General features: G+C 36.7%; 1 protein-coding gene across 1 annotated transcript in view; it reads right to left on the reverse strand.

Moving 5' to 3' along the window:
- Positions 1 to 20,558, reverse strand: part of ARID2 (AT-rich interaction domain 2) — a 109,160-nt gene that overhangs the window by 3,229 nt on the left and 85,373 nt on the right. Inside the window, exons 16-20 of the mRNA XM_082309845.1 lie at positions 11,162 to 11,310; positions 5,580 to 5,718; positions 5,395 to 5,480; positions 963 to 1,086; positions 782 to 873 (exon numbers count right to left, since the gene is read on the reverse strand). Coding sequence (XP_082165971.1) covers positions 782 to 873; positions 963 to 1,086; positions 5,395 to 5,480; positions 5,580 to 5,718; positions 11,162 to 11,310 — 590 coding nt within the window. The remainder of the gene's footprint in view (positions 1 to 781; positions 874 to 962; positions 1,087 to 5,394; positions 5,481 to 5,579; positions 5,719 to 11,161; positions 11,311 to 20,558) is intronic.

The following is a 20,558-nucleotide window of genomic DNA, read 5'->3' on the forward strand; positions in this document are numbered from 1 at the left end:
TTGACAGGTTTTTGAAGAACACACAAAATTAACAGATTCTTATTAGAAATAATTACTTCTGCTATTATGAAGCCGAAACAAATGCAAAACAAAACCAAGAAAACACTCAGCTTGTAAATTCTTTGAAAAAACAGAAGCAGCATGCATGGTGATTACTGGCACAGTAAGTAACTACTACTCCTTCTGCATCATAAAGAACATTCCCTACTTAGTACCACAAGTCAGTATTGGTCTATTAACTTACTGAAGGATCTTCTACAAGTGAGAGGAAAGCTGACTGAGTCATTTATTAGAGTTAACCCAAGTTTGGAGGGGAAAGCAACAGAGAGGCAGCAAGTATGGAATGCAACTGTGTGTCACTCCACAACTTAGGAAAATGTTTGTAAGAGTTCATTCACCCTTTTCTCAAGTTGAGATAAAAGGGTACTGCCAATGTGAAGCTGCTTGCGGAAGAATTAGTTTTCAGAGTCATGCAGTACTGCCCTCGGAAGGAAAAGGGAGAGACCCACAGCAAAGGCTTTTCTCATCTGTCTCCAAAAAGTTAACCTGTCAAATTTACCAGACACATTTCTAAAGTCTGGATCACAAATACTGTCTTAGGTGAGATGATGCTGAGCACTCGTGTGGGGACCTAAACAGTGCAGAACTGATAGAGAAATTGTACTGTCAAAATACTTATTGGGTTTTTTTAAAGGATAGGTAAAACCTACCTATTGTTTGGTACTTAAAAGAACAGAAACAACATTGCCCACTGGTATTACAAAAATCATATGATGCTTACCTGCGACCACATTCTGAATATTTACCAATATTTTTTAATATTAAGGCAGCTGTTAATCGGATGTGTTTAGTTATTGGTCCCTCTTTTTCATCCTACAAAAGTAGACAAAAAAAAAAAATGTAAAAGCCCCACAGTAGCAGGCAACAATTAATGGCTAATACTTGAGTCAAACAATACTAACTGTGAAATCTCTGAAGACAAGGTTTCTTGATCCCCTCCTTAATGCCATTAGGGCAGCACTCGGATGATTCACAATGGCCTTCTGTGCTCTGGGAGTAGAGGCGGTACCCCCTGCAGCTGGCTGCCTACATCAGTAAAGAAAGAATTAATGAGAATAAGCTTTGCACCACTTTCTAGAAGATTAACAACTCTGAAAATTTATTTTGACAATTTTTTAACCTATCTGAACAGAGACACAAAGATCCATTAATACTTTGTGCGATTTGTCTTTTGTTTCCACAGAGATAAACCTTATTGCAAAGCCTTCAGAAGAGTAATGGGCTTTATTTTATGTGAAAAAACACTTCTCTTGAAGTACTGCTCATCACACATGACATTTGTGATGGAAGAGTAATATATTGTACTAATGACATAGCCACTTCCTGAAGTGCACCTATTTAAAGGAATGTTTTATCAGACAGGATTTAACAGGAACTGTGATAGCAGCTATATAAACGTCATCTGAGATTTGGCCAGAGAATGTCCTTAAAATATATCTATTCAAACTTGACACAGCTCATTGGGACCATTACACACCAAGACAATATATAATACATATTAACTGTGGTTAGTGAGGAGTAATATAAAGTAACATGATTTAAGTTATGATCTAAGACATAAAACATCTAATCAGATCAAACATTTGTAAAACCAATTACCTGTTACTGCAGCTTTCAGACTGAGATTAATAAATTAAGCAGGATATTTTATAAAGCTGGTACAAATAACAAACATAGCAGAAGCAAATTCTCCATTTTCAGTATTAACACTGAAGTCAAAGCTCTGTTTCATGCAAAACTTGGAAATTACTCATACAATTAGAGTTTAGAACGTATAAATATGCAACTTCACTTAATGAGTAAGACTCATAATGTCATCTCAAAGGAAAGCTTTGCAGTATCAATGGTGAAAAATATCACCACACTTCAATATATAGAACAATATTATTATGAAGTCTTTTAATACCCTAGTAGAACCTGACTAGAAAATCTCAATGTACTAGAAATACACAGTAGTGCTTACTTGCAAAGGTAGCATAATGTTCCGTTTTTAAAAATGAAAGTTAGCCTGTAAGAGTATTGTTTAGGCATCTTTCACTGTAAGTATTCTAAGAATAAAACTTGAATTCTCTTTTCAGAGAGACTTTCCTCATAATCTGAAATTCTAACAACAAGGAAACCTAGTTAAAAATTAGAAAAAGGGTTCATATGAGTGGTTTTAAACCACAAAACAGAAAATTAAGAAGTGGTAACAGACAGACTCCTCCCTAAAAACTTAGCTTATAATCACACCGTCATCCTCCCCTGAATGGAAATAAGAGTTTGAAAACCTTTATGAAGTAAATGGAGAAGGGCAGGGGCTGAATTAAGAAACTGTTGGGCAATGACATATGTGTATAGGAGACTGAGTACCACATGACTTAATTATCATCTTCATTTTTAATTTCTGGAACATTTTTGTTTTCCTTCTATTGAGAAGAACAAGGATTCATAATGGGAGGCTGGTCAGAATGTCTCTCTTCAACAGCTATCATACTATATTTTAGAAAGTTGAAGTACTACTGCCTTGATTCTAGAAATATTGAAAAAGGGACAATTGCAATAAATTAGGAAGATATTAGAAAATTGTCTCCTTTTTTTGATTTTGGAAAAAAAAAGGAAGTTGATAAAAAGTTATTGAGACATCAAGTGGCCTGACTTGTGTCTGTGGGCAAGTATCTCTCTCAAGAAACATCTGGATTTCTTGAATTTCTTTAATTATATTACCAACTTAATTTCAAACCGTACCATTCATCTTGTGATTTAAAGTTATCTCCTGCCCCACTCCCATGGTGCATGAAGAATATTTTTGGTAGCTCACGCTACCACCTTTGCTTCAGTGGCAACAAGGAAAAAAATTAATGTGAATCCAAAAAGATTCAAATGCACAAAGCTACAGTCAACATACAGTTAATTGCTAGTGCTACCTGACCTTCCAGAATGTAATATTCAGCTACCTCTGAAAACCAGAAGAGGAAGAGTTAATATAATAAAACTTTAAAAGCAAAGAAATACAGAATTAAGGTATACAATCAACTCTGTAAAGCAGCTTATCTTTGCCTACCTGGTTCTAGCAAAAGCCATTACAGATTTTTTCAAGTATGTATGGTGTTATGATAGACAGAAATTAATGAGTAGGGGAATGGGCCCTTGTTTTTTACACTGTGTTCCACAGATTTTACTTCCAGCACCAATAACACTCACTCTATCTGCACGCGCCAAGGTAGGTGTAGTTTTACTGAATGGTGAGGGATTAAGTGAAGACAGCTGGCCTAATTAATGCCTACAAGTTGATGGTTTATATATGCTTTACCTCAGCACCAGTTTTTTAACTTGTTTCAGCTCCATACGAGGGTTTAGTCATATGGACTATCAGTGGTGTGCTGATATATCTGACAAGTTTCTAGGGCTCAACAAAAAGTAAATTAAGCCAAAACCTTGTAAGTCAGCTTTCAGACATGACCTTGTAAACCAGCTTGAGGTGACCTGTTGGAGCGAGCTTAGGGTTTCATTCGACAAGTCACTGATTCTGGAAAGCAAATTATCAAGTCCTGTCTCCCTCATGTAGCAGGATGCCCTTTTCAGTTGTGCAAACATAACTCTGTGGCAGCACTGTAAGATTATGTGGGTTACACATTACATATAATTAAAATATTCCTGTTTGTTGATTTCTTCTTTGGTAAAACAGGAGTAATGGACACATGAGGGAAAAAAGTAGAAGCAACAAGACAGGGAACCCCTATGATTTCATAAAACAGCTGAGTGTATTAACTGTCGTGAGCGCTGACAGAGAAAGGTCTCATCCCTTCGTTTTGTTCCAACCCACCTCCTGTACTGGTGTTCAACTGACTGTAAGGCAAGTGTATTCCACTCATCTGGCAAACCCACTTTTTTTGATTGATTTTTTTTTTTTTCCAAAACAGAATCGATTTACTATGCAATCAGACAAAAACTAAAGCTAGTTCTCTCACTGTAAGCAGTGCGTAGCCATGAGAAGGAACAAGGGATGGCAGGGAGAGTAATAGAATGCTCTTATGTCAACTTCTGAAATCACATCCTTAGTATCTTGTGATACTGCGGCCTCTATACTTCAGTGAGAGCTGGTTATGCGTATAAATTCCTACTTTCTGAATCTGACCTAATTAGGGAATTCTGCCTTAGAGGAGGGGATGTATGAATGTTTTTTTCTAATATGAGTACCTGTGCCAATTTTAAAGAAACCTGTGAGGACACAGAGCTACTGGATGTGTTATCTGTGTGATGGAACATTTTTGAAAAGGCAGAGTTGAGATCATAACATGCTAGTAGATGGTATCAGCCCTACGCTTCCCACTTACCAAATATTTAAGACTACATTACCATCATTCTTCATTTTGTGGTTTTCAGAGGTCTGAATGTTGTTCAGTGTAATGAAACAAGGCACCATAAAGCAATCATAAGTCTGTGTTAAGAAGTTTGTTTATATTAAAAAATAAAAGGACTCCCAAATTAAATTTCTCAGCTTTCATACTCAACTTTCTCTGCTGCCTCCAGCAGCTTGGTAGCAATTTAACTAGCCACAGAACAGACTGCAAAAATCTGCCTGGGACCGTGTAATTACATCTTTAGCTTGCAACAAAGAGATTCCAGTTAGTTACTAACAAAGACCTAGTCTTAATACACTTATACAAGTAACTGAACCCTGAATAACTCCAATATTAACATAACCATCCCCACAACCCCCACAGCAATGGGGTTGCACTCTCCAATATTAATTCCAGATGGTTGAAATCATTGTGGGAAAGAGGAGAGCCAAAATCTGATTCCAGGTAGCAGCACAAAATTAGAAGCCTCAGAGCAGTTGGTATTTATCTTGTTTGCTTGTATAAAGGAAAGTTTATTACAAGAGACCATGGATTAAATCAGCCCAAATTTAGACCACAAAACTGGAAGGAATACAGCAAGTTACAAGACAATCATCTCAACTGTATGAAACAGCTGAACTGTACACAACAAATAACTTTCCATTTGGATTACAAGCACTTTCCTGTTACAATAAAAGTTATAAAATGCTGTCCAGTGGGGAAAAAATCAGGAGAATATGTTGAGAACAATGTTCATCACAGAGTATTGACCATATACCTTAAAGAATTACCCGTTCTTTTTATGATAACTGCAACCACATCTCCCCCATCAGAATCTATTCCCTCTTTTGCCCATTTTGTCTTACTGTAATGGACCTCAAATGTGATTACTGTTATAGACTCTATATATGTAGAGTTTCACCTGATAAGCCAAGTTATAAATACAGAAATTCTTCCAATAATTTCTAATCCTCTTATTTTCACTACTGCTAAAGAGGCTCAGGTCTCTTACTTATTGGAAGGCTTCTGATTTCCTGCTTGTCCATGTTCATCTTGCTTTAATCCTGCAAGCAAAGCATCTCTGGAACAGTGCTTATCCTGTTTGGGGAAAAGAGAAAGACGGTGAGAAAGGTGTGTGAATATTTACCATGAAATTCCTACCATTTTCTGAAGCAGTATGTGAAAGAAAATCTGCACCTGTAAATGGGTAATGAAGGAAAACCTCTGCCGCTGGAAAGGTTCACATCCCTCCCATAAGCACTGCCCTGGGTAGACATCTTTTCCTCCATGTTCAGTTGCTGCATGATAAAAAACTTGTGATGGTGTTTGAAACCACCTACAAAAAGAGGGGGAGAAGAATTTAAGGTTTGCGTTTTTTTTCCAGTTAATGGTAAAGCACAAATATCACAAACATAAACCCATACTGGCTAAACGTTTTTATTTTCTGAAACGAGACATGCATTGATAAATGAAGTAATCGAATTTTAAAAGGAAAAACACATACATATATAACCAGTGAGCTACCAATAAATGGCAATATGGTTTTGCCAAATCCAACTGAAATATCATGCTTCTATTCTTCCAATTATACTTTACCAAAGAAATAATGCATGTTAATTCCAACAGATCCATTCTCTGCAATACAAGCAAAATACAGTAATAAACAGCTAAAAAAGTTGGGTTTCATGTATTCCTTTTCCTATTTTCCTTCTTTACTGGCAGTCATACTCAGACCTTATTTAAACTTTAATTGGGAAAGAGAGATGCACACCATTCATCCTATTTGCTCTCAATACTGCACGCCTGTCAAAACTGATGGAATAAGAGATCAGTCTAAAATTAGTGCTCTTTAGCACCTGAATTCTAAATATCGTGAAAAAGGCTAGATGTCATTTCCTGATGCACACAGAAGCTGAAAAATGTCATTTGTGTGACCCTTTTTTAACATCTTCACTTAAACCTCAGTTTTTAAAAGACTTCCTAAAACCTCGAACTTTGCCAAACACTTTGACTGCCGACAGCCCCAAAGCACAGGACATGAGGTATTTCAGCAAATGAAGGGCTTCTGCATCAATAGAAAAGATGAAGTTGTCCTAAGCCTGGCCCTGTAACACTCGACAGTATAATTTGTGTTTTCTGTATGTTCTATTTGGTGAGAGCTCAGGTGTGACATAACCTTACAGTGAGTTCAGCCCAGTAAGGGCTTTCTTCCATTTCAAAGTGGTAGAAAAGTTACAACTCACTGCGAATGCCACCTCAAAATACTGGTGAGTCAACAGTTCTTAACAGTTCTTAGATCTGTATTTTCAAATTGTCACATAGACAAAAGATGTGTTATTTTAACATATATCAGATTGTAATGGAGAACCACTACATTTCAAACAATATTAAATGAAAATAGTGAATGACTCAAAGCGTGGTTTTTTTTTTAGTCTAGATACACCTTAAAACGTATCTCAAGTGTTACAAATTACATCCCTTACTTCAACAGAGGAAAAAATGGCCAAAATAAACGAAAGACTTTGCTGCTTGCAATTCATTTCGACACAACTAACCCAGCCCATCAACACCCACTTAAGTCTTGGACAGAAGAGGTCTAGAAACCTAGCTGCTGCCGTTTGGGAAGTCATTACCACCAGCTGTCTTCACACACTTGCTGGATGGATGCCACTGGCACAGCAGTCCTACCGAAGAGGAAACACATGCACCCACCTCAGCCACTCCGGTTCACATGCCAGTATTTTAGTTTCAGTTAACAAGAAAAGTATTTGTGTTAAGACGGTTGACTGAACTCCCTGGGCTGAACAGCGCCAAGAGGGAGATGACCTCCAATCAGAGCTTTATAAGCAAGCAGCCAAGGATGAAGCAACATTTTAAACCTACAGCAGTCATTTATGGACAAGTTCAAGTCAGAACTCCCAGCATACGATGCAGATCAGTAGGTGCTTTGATCCAGCCACCTCCTTCCACATCCTACCGCTCGTTTCAATACTGTCCATTATACAAACATACTTGCAATCAATATGCAGCCGTAAGCGTACAGATACTGTTACCTGAACCCCATAAAGGTGTCAAAGAGCTACTTCACCCAGAGACAAGTCTTAGTTATAAAATGAATCCTACTGCAATAACCACCTGTAATACAGCGATTACCTTCTGCGTAGGCAATAAATACTACTCTCTTAAAAAGCATTAATCTTTTCCATGCCAGTCAGCTCTTACTGAAGGGAAGCTGGGAAGGAGAAATACCTGCCTCTTGCTGTTGGTCCAGATAGGCAATAGCGGGAAATGAAAATAAAATGTTTTACATCTACATTGGCTCAACATTAAAAGTTGATGTTTCAGAGGACAGAAAGATGTCTTTCCACAATAAAGAGGAAAGTCAGTATGTAAACTTAAGCCTGGCACAAACTTATTTATAACTAATTCCTGGCGTGGATGAAACAAAATTTCATAGCATAAGTGAAACCCAAAATGTAGTTTAAAACATTTTATTCAACATGGCAAGGCTTTAAGAAAAATAAAGCTAATTCAGCTATGTTGGTTCATTCACTGTATAATGCATTCAGTGTTATACTTCAATCACTGATCTAAGAAGATTCAGATTTACTACCATTTTGCAGAGAAAAACCATTTTTACTTAAAGAAACACCTAAACATAGTAATAAAAAAAAAAAAAAGCTTAAGTACCAAGAATACGGTCAGTTGAGTCTAGACTTTTGTTTCCCATGTAATTTCTCCAACATTCTGTTCAGCTGCTGAACACAACATTAAACTAATAGCTGACTTGACGGGCAGTGGAGATTCAATAGCATTTCCAATTTACTTTTTAAATACAAAGCAATTCAAAAGCAGACATATCCTGCCTACCTGTGAAACAAAATGGCAGCTTTTAAATTAAGCTAATACAATTAGCAGTACTGGCACACAGCTGAACTTCAAAGGGAAACACCTACTTTTGATGAGTTACATCCTCAATGAAAAGTAGCATGCTGACTGACACCTTTTAGAGTTTTACTTCCACTTCAGATGCTAAACCTGAATACATCTGCGAGAGGCCAATCATTACAACTGTTTGCATAATTGGGCCTGATCTGGATGTGGTCTTCAGACACTCCTAAATCTGTTGCATTTTATTTCAAAATCTTCGTATAATGTTTCCTAATTCAGTTCTAAAAAACAAAACAGCAGAACCCACACCCATGCCACTGGAATGTTGCTGACTGCAGCAGCCAAGTTAGCGAGTAGGAAAAGAACATATTATTTATTTGTATTTATTCTGATTCTCAGTAAAAGGTTTTTGAAGGCCTTCACTGCCTTCTGCAATACATCCTGGAAGGGAAACTCAATGCTAATACGTTGTGAGAACCAAACTAAAGAACATGCATAGAGAAACAGGTGCAAATAATTATCAAATTTGCCTCCTGTCATATCTTTCCAGTTAATTGTGAACACCACAAAAGAAACACCGTTCTGTCATTCTACTATGATGAACCTGCCTGCTTAATACCTAGGAAAAAAACCTGCTAAGCAATCATGAACAAAACCAAGCAGAGGATGTCAAGTTCACACAGACTAATGACCTACTCAAAAGAATATTCTTGGTTCCTGCTTAAACAACTCAATAAAAACAGCTAAGATTAAGAGCTGTAAATAAAACAGTTGCAATAACAGGTGGCAATTCCAGATTTTTCTTTATATCTGTTAGAAGCAGGAAGCCCACAGGAGATTTGATACTCCTGCTTTTAATCAGGCTGTTGAAGGAATATGAATAAACAATATACATCTGAGGAAGACGCTAACTTAACATTTTGGTTCTCTCTTCACCATAGAGAAAGCCGAGTGTAATGTTTATCTAAACTGTTTTAGGCTAGAGCTGAAACAAATATTTTAAAAGTGAGAGACAGCATAAGCACAAGAGGTGTGTGCCACATGGATTACAATCTATCAATGCAAAATCTCTGAAGGCTTTTGAAAATAATGAAACTTAACCATGAAAAACAAACAGTATAGTAAGTAACAACAGGAGAAACTAAAGCAACAGAAATAATAGACTATCTTTGAAATAAAATGCAGACATCAACTTGTAAAATATGGGCCTCGTAGCCCTTAACTTCAGTCTCAGGAAAACTTACTGGAATAATATTTTAAGAAAGACTCACAAAAAGACTGATAATGTAAAGTAATCATAATTGTATTGTTCCTCCTCCTGCTCTAAAATTTGTCTGCACATAATTCATATCCTAGTTCACATGTGACATTAGCTTGTTCCATGGGTAGATGTCACCTCAACTCCACACAACTCATCCTATGTTAACTTCAGACAGAAGAAAGTCGGTGACTAACTTATGCTTCAAAACTGTAGTTCAGCAAACTCTTCAAGATGGTACAAATTGGCAAGGCTTCTGCTAAGGAACCGCCCCAGCTTTTCATTTCCACCTCAGTACAACCCGTTCTTGTACCAGCACAGGTGTTTATGCATCTATTGTGCAGCCAGTAGAGTACAGCTCTATGGTTATATTTATTAGTAGTAAAGGAGTAAAGTAAAAAGTAAGTAAAGCCTTACATGTATTTCTTATGTAGAGAAGTGTCACCTACCAAAGAAACAAAAAGCACTTTTAAGGTGAAAACAGGGCAATGACTTAAAAAGTGCCAGGTCTCTACAGTACCAGTCAGAGTCCTATCTAAAATCCGTATGTCTTGCATTGCCTTAATGATCTTTGAATTATGTTTGTAAGGAATGAAAGAAACAGAAATTACAGCTTCAGGGGACTACAGATTAACTATCCTTCAGTAGTCCTCTACTTCTGTTCAAATGCCTCATTTTCAGCATCAGTTCCACATTTGAACTTCTCCATCATTTCACCCCAACTTTCTGAATGTCTACACACCAGCTTTCTGCCGTATCAGCTCATCTTTATGCTCCCTTTGTCTTGTTCTACAACGATGAATTCTCACCCTTTTTCATGCCCATCCTATACGTTATGCAATTTCTCTCACTGTTTTCAAAGTGGCTATTTGACAACAATTTGTTTCACCAATCTGTACCCTTCACTGAAAACTAAGCATATTCACAAACCTAAGTTATTTTAAAAATCAGTGTCAAGATATACAAACTGATAACAAGGGTAGTATCGTGTTTTTATAAGCCTACACCCAAAAGTCTGCAGGCTGACTCCTCTCTCTTTTAAGGAGAACAACAACAAATCAAAAGTCTAATCACTGCTGTCTAGTCTTAAGGCTAAGTTCCTTTTTATTTCCTTTCGTGACAATGGTGTCCTGTGGCATGCAAATGGTACCATAATTACTAAAATTAGTCATAATCTAAATAAGACTTTGACCAGGACATAGAAGCGCAACACCCTGCTCTTGCAAAACTGGAAACACAAGAAAGATTAAAAGCTGAAAACATAAGAAAATGTCAAGACATTATTTGTAACTGGAGTACAGTAACTATTTTTGTATTTGCAATACAGAGAACAGAGCTAGGAATTTTTTTTTAACTTGACTACATGACAATATTTTATTACTGAAGAATCAATATATTAAAAAGAAAACCACATAATACTCATTTTATGCTCTTAAGTATGATTGAGAATGTCTTGCACTCCCCCATCTCAGCTTCAGCTTCCTCAACACTTTTCACTTTTTCTTTTCCCCACTGACAAAATATAAGGTAACTTAAGGAAACAGAATGGCTAGAACTTGTAGAATCACCTTCTGTATACAAGCATCTGTTACATATTAGTAAAAGGTAGTTAAATAAAGGAGCCATTTACTTTTTACAAGATTGCCACAGACACATGAAGTTCTGTCCAGGTTTTTTCATTTGCTCTGCATGCTGACTTGCTGCAGTGTACGAAGGCGGCTGCAAATTGATCTGCTGGCCCTGTACTTGCACTGTTGGTATCGATGTTGCAGGTGTGCTCTGTAGAAAAAGTTAAAACACAGTTTTAAACAGGGCTTATTTCTAGACTTGACATATAATTTACTGTTTGTTCAAAGATCTTTTCTTTTACACTTTAATCAACCACAAGTTTTCCAATTTTAACACTTTGAACTCCAAATAAGCATTAATAAGACACAATAACATGAGAGACATACAAGTTTTACACTGCAGTATTTATGCAGAAGTTTCTAATATTCAAATTACTAAACCTTACGCCCAAATTAAAATACAGAATTATGACTGCAAAGGAATTTCTCAAGCGCACTAGTGGAGCAAAGGTTAGCATTATTTTGCTAACTCAAGGGGTTGCAATATCATCAGCACACGGAGTAGTTTGCTTTACTATGTAAATGTAGGAGAAAATATTGGTTAAAAGGAGTAAAATGAGCACTGACACATCTAAAACTGCTTTATATTCTTTGACGAAATGGTTTCATGTGCTGCATCTGTGGAATTCTTGAACTCCTGCATTAGTACACATCAGCCTGTGTTACAGAGCGTGTAAGAAAAGGTAAATTGAACAATGCTGAAGAAACACTATCAAAGACCAGTAGGCTCAAACTACGACATACCTTTTTCTCTATAAAACTTGGCAAATTATATTATTCTTTAAGCTCCTGTAAAACCAGCCAGCACATGTACCCTTATACAGAACATCACATGCCCAGAATGCCTAAACATACCGTACAACTTGTATACAGTGAAATACAAACATTTCAGAAAGGAAAAAGATGTTCCCCTTGCTCCCCTGCAATATTACAAGACACTTATTTTAACAGTGTATAAAAATTATCTTAAAAGTGACCTAAAAAAGTTAAAAACAAAGCCAAAATATGCGATTTTTTTTTTCTGAATAATAGATACCAAATGCTGGACTTGCCCATTTCAGCAGTGTTTATGCCAGAATACTGTTTCTCTTCTTTCTTTTTTCCTAGAAGGCTCTGGCCAGCAAGATGTTTATAAAGACGATGACAATAAAAAAATTAAGCTTTTGAATATTATCTAGTAATGAAGACCTAACATCCTTTTTTCCCTACTGTTAGAAAAGGAACATAACACTCCTTAAAAGAGACCAAACAAAACTACTTTCAAAGTCTGTCTTTAAGAATATTATAAAAGAAGCACTTTTAAATGGTGCACACAATACTCTGTTTACATCCTTACAGCTCTGTTACTGAATAGCTTTAGACTTTAACTATGAAGAAACAGTTAAGTGCAACTTCTGACATTTCATTTGCATACTGATCTTAAGTTTTCTTCCTGCGGCTCTCTACTGGCATTGTGGACAACAGTCACACAAGGTAACGAGTTAACAACTATCACAGATTGTACAATGCTGATAACATGACCAAAAGGACAGCAAAAAAGCCTCATCAAAACCAAAACCCTTCCCATGTCCAAGCATAAATCCTGAAAAAAATAAGACAAAACTCAGCGAAACTCCTGAACACCACACAACTATTGTATGATGCCTGTGATCTGCGTGTGTGAAAAGTTGTAAGAAAGGACTCTTGAGTCCATTAGTCATAACTACAAATTATTTTGAATTCTGCAATGATTTTCATCTAAAGTCCTCTAAGCTATTTTACAGATTGGGTAATGAATCTTCACAATATATCTTTTAACAAAAGGTAAACACAAGTGGAGCCTTTCAAGATCAACGTCCCTTTAACAAAGCATTTTTAAAGTGAAGCTGAAAGTAAAATCATCGAGTGTCAGCCGTACAGCTTGTTTTGCAACCTTCACTTGGCATCCTGGTGTCAATACACTTTGACAGTCTTTATGTGACTTTTTATCCCTATAGAACTTCTGCCTCATTTAATGCGCTGGAGAGAGAGTGAGCTTACTGAATGAATTCAGTATTTCATTTAATTCTCATCATTCAATGTGTGGTTCATGTATTATTTACTCCATTCTAAGCAAACCCTGCAATTAATCCAGAATTATGAATTTTCTCAAGGGTTTTTCTGGCAAGCTCTCCTAGTGGTATTCAAAGGTTTTAATACCATCTCATTAAAAAATTGTTTATTTTAAAGAAGGAGATCTGAGCTATACAACACAAAATGTTACATGCTGAAAATGAAAGAGCACAGAAAGGGAAACAATTTTCAGGACAAAAAGTTAAAATTCTGTTTTCCCTCCAATTTCTTTCTACTCCTTTTTTTTTTTCAGTGAGAAAAGAAGAGCTGATAAATTTAAAAGAAACGTGTAAAATAATTGTTGTTGTTTAAAATTCTCTTATTACTGCTGTACCGCGAAGTAGTTTCACGCAAACTTGTAGCATTAGGTGGTTATACCTTCCATGTATTTTTAAGTCAGATTTATTGCTTGCCTATTAACTGTGCTGATTGTATTTTAAAATCAACAGATAAAGTGAAGTTACATTTGTTTTCCTAGGTTTTATTTTAGAAACATAAGTTCTATGTTCAAACATCTCAAAGCTTTCCTCTCTTTGTTCAAGAGATCAGAAATACTGCTAATTTTTGTTTTCTTTTTCTCCCTCCTCTATTTTAATGTATCAGTTTAGTAACGCATGATACACGTCATCACTAAAATTTGGTATAGTCTGTTTTTCAGAAATGAAGCTCCTTTTTTCCAGAAACGTACCTAGACGTACTTGCTATGTGTGACCTAGTTACAGTACTGATATGCAACGATTACGTAAACTCACCTATTTCTTTAACATACAGAACTATGACAGACATTTAATTTTTCCTAATAAAGTCTTTCTGGGAGAAGTAACCTTGAAAAAAATTTCCCCATGGCATAAAAATTTCACAAAAGTTCCTCCTGTAGCAAAAACATTTAATGATTCCAGGTTCCTCAGGAAACCAAACGCCCAGTACTCTAGTACGCCTGAACGCATTTCATAGCATCTTTTTATATTCAGATTAGACCTCTCCATGATATGATTTGCAATTGCCACCACTTGGCACTTTTGCAAATCAGATCTCACTGGATCTTGGGACTGAAAGGTACCTCCAGCAGCATCACCTATCTCTTTTTTTTTGAAATACATAACCAAATCATATAACCCCTTTCATAAGTTCACTGAGTGCCACTTTAAGGACTTAAGAGTCCTTATGCAGGATATAAATATAAACATTTTTGAGAAACTAAATGCTAACAGAAGCAGAGCAGCTAAATATATATTTGTATTATATACACACACATATAAAGAATGCATTTATATTTAGTGATTTCCTGTCTCAAAGGATCTAAGATATTCTGCAAAGTTTGCCCTAAATGACAATTAATTCCACATAAACTGACCTGCCAGTAACCACACTTGACATGTTTCTGGGTGCCCCAGAACATAACAAATTGTGTTAAAGGAGCCAAAACTAATACACTGCACAAAGAAATGACTTCATCATGGAAGGTAACAAGATGCAGGGCAGTCTGAAGCAACTTTTTGAAAACAGACACAGAAATGCCATTCTCCGACAACTCGATTCTCTTCTTTAATCCAGTTTCTGATAGCAACCACTAAAATAGCGAGTTCTGAATTTGACTTCTGAATTCCTTTACATGCTTTACAGGAGCTTTTCTGTTTTCCCTGTTGTTGATTACTAGGGTCTTGGCAGCAAGATTTTGACCCAAGCCATGTCTCTCAGCTTGCACTGCTGGGGTACAGATGCAAAATCTCAAGTCTTGATGATAAAAGTTAGGATTTCTGTAACTTCAATTATCTTCTGTGCAAAGCTGGCTGTTATGCAGGTTACATCACAGAGATAAAACCTGACTGACCATATACTAAGGAAAGCAGAAAAACAACCACAGTCACTGTTTCATTACTTGTGGGCTCTTTACCCTGCACTGCAAATCAAGGACATCTCAAACACACCACCAACTGTGGCCTGCATTAGCTCAGGTTCAGTGCTGTGTAAATGCAGTTGTTCAGCTTCCTAGGTCAATTTTGGTCTCGCGTGGAGACTGCGCCATGCTCAGCTCCACTGGGCGTGCCTGGAATCAGATAGGCTCTTCTAGCACCATGTTTCTTCTACCAGGAGCGTACTTGGTACCAGAGCTGAAGGCAAGGTCCAACATGAAGACATGGCAAATGTTGAACCATAGCTGGTAAGCCCAGCTGAACTAGAGCTGCCTGGTAAAGTAAGAACCATGAGGATCCCTGCAATGGACTTCCCATTGTAGCAGGTTCTGGCTCAGAAAGCACCTTTTTTTGTTATCCAGCTATTGCAATTCCTGTACAATAGAGAGCTGTGACTATATGCATAAAGAATTCTTTGAGGTACAAAGTAAGAAGTGGAGACAACTTGAACTTATTCTTTCCAGTTCTCTTAACTTTATCTTTAATTAACCTTAACTTTACCAGTTACATTTAACTACAGTCATTTCTTATCTTCAAGATAAAAATGACAATTTTGAATTTAGCACATGAAAGATAGCAACAAGGTATTAGCCTCATCAAGAGCCTGTTAAAGACTGTTAAAATGCAGATAAGGATGCTTTAAAGAATAGTCTTCCATCTTGCTCCCTGGGCCAATGAAAACCAGAATATGTTGCCACAAAGATAAATGTGATGGGTAGCCAAGGCTAACAATGCTGGCTATACTACTTTCAAAGTATGTTTCTTGAACTACATCCCTGATGCTTACGTTGAAGGCACCTGTTTGGTCACTCATCCAATTTATTTGGAAAGAAAATTCTTTGACAGCAGTCTTCAGAGAATTACAAATTCAAGCATATAAAGTAAAAAAAAAATACGTAAAAAAAAAAAGTTAGTGAAGTGTTGCAATATGAGACAGTGCTCAAATTCAAGCAAAATTTTAAGAGCTAGTCTTAAGTACAGACTCTAAAAATAGTATCTGTTACTATCCTACACGTTGGTATTATAAATAAAATATAAAACAATACAGACGGTCCTCTTAAGATTCTGCTTTCTTGGATATATTTCTGCATTGATGTGGCTGATCTTGCCCTGACAGTACGGTTTGCACTGAACTCTTAGAAGTACATAAATACAAACCCTTAATATCTGTACAGACTACTTACAGAACAGATACTACAGCCTAGTTTTAATAAGCAGAAGGAGATTTTATCTCTAGACTGGGTGACTTTAGACTGAGATGGGGGGAGGGGGAGGAAGGAGAGGGGAAAAAAAAGAAAGAAAAAAAAAAAAAAAAAAAGGAAGTCCAGCATAGTCATGAAAGCTAACAGTAAAGCTAAGAGTTTTCTGCTAACTAGAATGGACTGTTTACAAAAGATACTGATTTATTTTTATACATAGAAGCTCCTCCATTTGGGCACATGAGCTCCCTGTGTGGCAGGATAACAAACCCTATGGCTTGGGGCCAGAAATGGCCTCCACCTCCATTTCATGAATGGTGCCATTCCCTTTATGTATTAATGGATAACTATTTTAGCATGACACCTGCCCATTTTATTTAAAAGGCCTACCGTGCCATCAGCAGGAGAATACAGTGTATCCCAGCATGATGGGGGTCTTGTTGAAATATAGAGCCGTATGCAGTTTAAAAGTATTACACTGCATTTTTTCTCCCACCATTAATACGTACGCACCCACAGTAAATACATTTAACTCAACATTAAACAGTTAATTATTACTAAAAATATTTTTAAAGTATCATAGGATTTACAGTTCAGTATTACTGAAAATTTTATGTTTTGCTTCTTCCTGATAATGAACATATATAGAAAGGTAGTTTATAAGCTGAAAACGAATATAGCAGGATTTGAGTGTCAGGAAGGGGTCAGGAGAATAGGTAGGCACTAAAATAAATGTTCTTTTCTTGTTGTTAGATTACTGAGGTTTAAGTCTCCTTGCAACAGTGTTCTTCACAAGTGAAGAGCAATAAAAGCATAGAGATTCTGTATTTCAGTACCTCCAGCTGAGAAACTCATTTGCTCTGTGGCTAGGAATGAATTACACCTCCTGGGGCTACACACCTGGTTTCTGGTGCATGGTAATTCTCAGCTTCCCAATCAACAGAGAGGAGGAGCAAACAGTTAAGGCAATGCTCACACAGTTTTTGCCACCTAAATTTCCACACAAGCGTGTTTCAAGTAGGTGGCCTTAAGAGAAATGGGAGTGCATTGTTTATGAGGGGATGACAGTGATGAGCAGGGAAGTGATTACTTTAAAAGCCAGATAAGGCAATTTAAATCAGATTTGTTCATTTCTAGGAACTTGGCCTGATATCACAGCATTCCTTCAAAACACACACCAATTGGGACAAACTAACATGGTTACGTTCAACAGATGTTCTGGAGGCGTTTGAAGAGGAGTAAGAAAAAGTGGAAAAGAAAAGAAAATGTACAAGTAGGTAATTGCTCATTTCTTTTTCATCCACTGGTCCAGCACAATGCCTCAGGAAAGCAATAATCCAGGAGCAGGGAACACAGAAATAGAAGAAAAGGAAGCCAAGAAAGTAAAGTGCCAGCTCCATCTCCTCTCAGACTACATTTCATGGGCTTACAAAACACAGATGGAGAGATAAGAAAAAGATTGCAACATTGTGTATCATATGTTCCTCTTCTGACATAACCCATACACCCATACCCAATTTTTGTACAAAAATTAAAATTCTTTAAAGTCAGTATATATGTATTTTTCAATGAGTTCTGCTGAGGTGTACAATTAACATGGAACAATCAGATTATACACAGAAGATACCTGTACTTGTCTAACGGGATTTCAATAGCACTACATGGGCTGTCGCATGAACAGCAAGTATATAATTTTCATTATTTTAGTAGGCCATTTAAATCAACATTTTCCCCCCCAAGCATATAGTACTAGCCCATTTCAAACTACCATTCATATCATGAAACAAATCTCTTAACTTTTACATTCCTTTAAGAATTACTTCACTCTTTTTTCTTGCTTTCCTTAGTTTTCACTTTGCTGTTCCCTTCCCTCCCCTGTTTGTCGTCCTTCCTTATCTTCAGTTCAAGCATCTTCCCTTTCTCCTCTCTGCAGTTTATGGCAACTAATCCTGTTGTGGTTGCATAAGCAATACTCTCCTCCCTCTTCTGTCCTCGACATCTCCTTTTCCAGCCTTCCTGTTGGGTTGTAATTTTACTACAAATTTTCTTCCTCTATCCCTTTCTCACTTCTCTGAAATACACGCTCTAGTTTAAAATAAAATTTTAAGATGACAAGCAAACAGGAAATCACACACTAACAGCTTCAGCAGCTATGTAATCTTGCCATAGCTAATATCCCTTTATTCCCTGTCCCTCACCATTTTTCTCCATTGGGTTATATTTCAAATAAGTTTCGCGCTGTCTGCAAAAAGGACCATGTTCTCCTACTTCTTCTGCAAAACACCCAGTATACATTTGATACTGCAGAGAGGATAAAACAATGCAGATGCTCAAGTGAAAACAGCGTTCCTTAGCTGCTGCCTTTCAAAAAGTCAGGGACAAGAAAGCTACTTATCATACAAAGAAGACTCTCACAATGGGAGGGAGAAAATAGGAGCTTATACAGGGCCTAACCTCAAAAGAAGTCATCATTAAAACTCAAACTGAGTTCATGAGAATTTGGCTACATCTTAGCATTTCTGGATGTCTTAAAGATACTCCTGAAAGCAGACTCAATATTGGAAACACTTAACATCTGCTTTTCCAGCAAAACAATGGCTATTGCAGCTGCTCAGCAGCTTTGTTAAAAAAAGAGCTGGCCAATATGATTTTGGTACTGTTTATAGTCCAACACATTAATTTTAAAGGAGTGGCAAAAATCCTTAAAAGTCTTAAGCCAAACTATGATGTTCACTATATCTGAACAGAGTACTATAAAGTGGGTTCTATTATAAGTCAGTACTTAGCATTATCATGATAGACATGATTCATAAATAGCCATACGTAATGGTTAAGGCAATTAGCTAACAAATTAGATTGTTCACGAAGATCAAAACTAATAAACGCCGTTTCTCCCACATTCCTGTAATTTTGAAGAGAGCAAGGACATCCTACAGACAGGAAAATGAGTCAACTTCCATACAAGTAGACATTAAACCAAGTTATTTTGATCTGCAAATCTGTAGTGAGTGGCATACCCAGCTGGCAGCATTTCTGTTTGTACAGGTAATGGAAAATGTATGAATTATTAATGACAGTGATATTAGAGATAGTGTAAAAAATAAACTGTCGGCACAGAAAATATTCTTTTTTTTTCTCTATTATCATGATAGAACAGCTAATCCAATGCAGATTAAATAGTTAACTGTATTACTCCCCTTTTCTCAAAAATCTGAAAGTCAGATAGCTGTTCGAGACACAACCGAAAATTTTTGTCAGTCACATGTCCAGGGAATAAATAACGACAGATAATATTTATTCCATTCCAGAGACATAGCCATACCATTTTCTATTTCAGCCAAATCCTTAGCAAAGCTATAACAGAAATTCAAACGGTGTAACAGCTAAAGACACTCACTGTAAAAAGCAAGGCATAGCTTGCTTTTTTTCATCCATACTACAGAAAATCTAGTTCATTCTCCCTATGCTGCCAAAAGACACTTCTGTTTTGGTCAATTCATCTCTAGTAAGAACAAAGATAAATAATGTATCAGAAAAATACGGATCTCTCTCTGATAAAACCTAAGTGCAAATTTACATGTGAGTTTAAAGACATTTTAAAAACGTAACTGTGCACTGTGGCAGTTAAAAGGAAACAGAAAAGAAAGAAAAAGAAAGAAAACTTGTTAACTTAGTCCTGATTTCTGACAACTAGATGAAGGAAAGTGAAAAGAGCTTTCAACAGAAACCTAACTTGACAGAGAAAAAGGAGGAGTTGAATTTTCAGTTCTAGCTCTGTTTAGGTCCACAAGGTATATACGTGCTACCCCATCAAAAACAAACAAAAACCCAACCAAACAAACAAAAAAGGAAGATAAGAAATAAAAGACCTGTCTTACCTCCAGGTCAAAATGCGCTAACATACACTCAAGATTTCATTTCTCCTCTCCAGAGCCTGTCAGAGCTCTGTGACTGCCAGACCTACTATTCTATTCTTTTTGCTCCTATTCAGGTTAGGAATGAGTTTTGGAGAGGGATTTTCTGTCCATGTACAAAGCTAAAACAAATTCTAGAGACTGGAATAACTTTAAACATGATTATCTGTACTTTTTAATGCTCATACAACTGATAGCCATACCTCATTTCTAGTAAAGTGTTAGGGAGTAACCACTTCCAAATAGTTAAAAAAATGTTGATCGGGGTGGGGGAAACCATCA

This window comes from Platalea leucorodia (genome assembly GCF_965183815.1).
Source record: "Platalea leucorodia genome assembly, chromosome: 4".
Lineage (NCBI taxonomy): Eukaryota > Metazoa > Chordata > Aves > Pelecaniformes > Threskiornithidae > Platalea > Platalea leucorodia.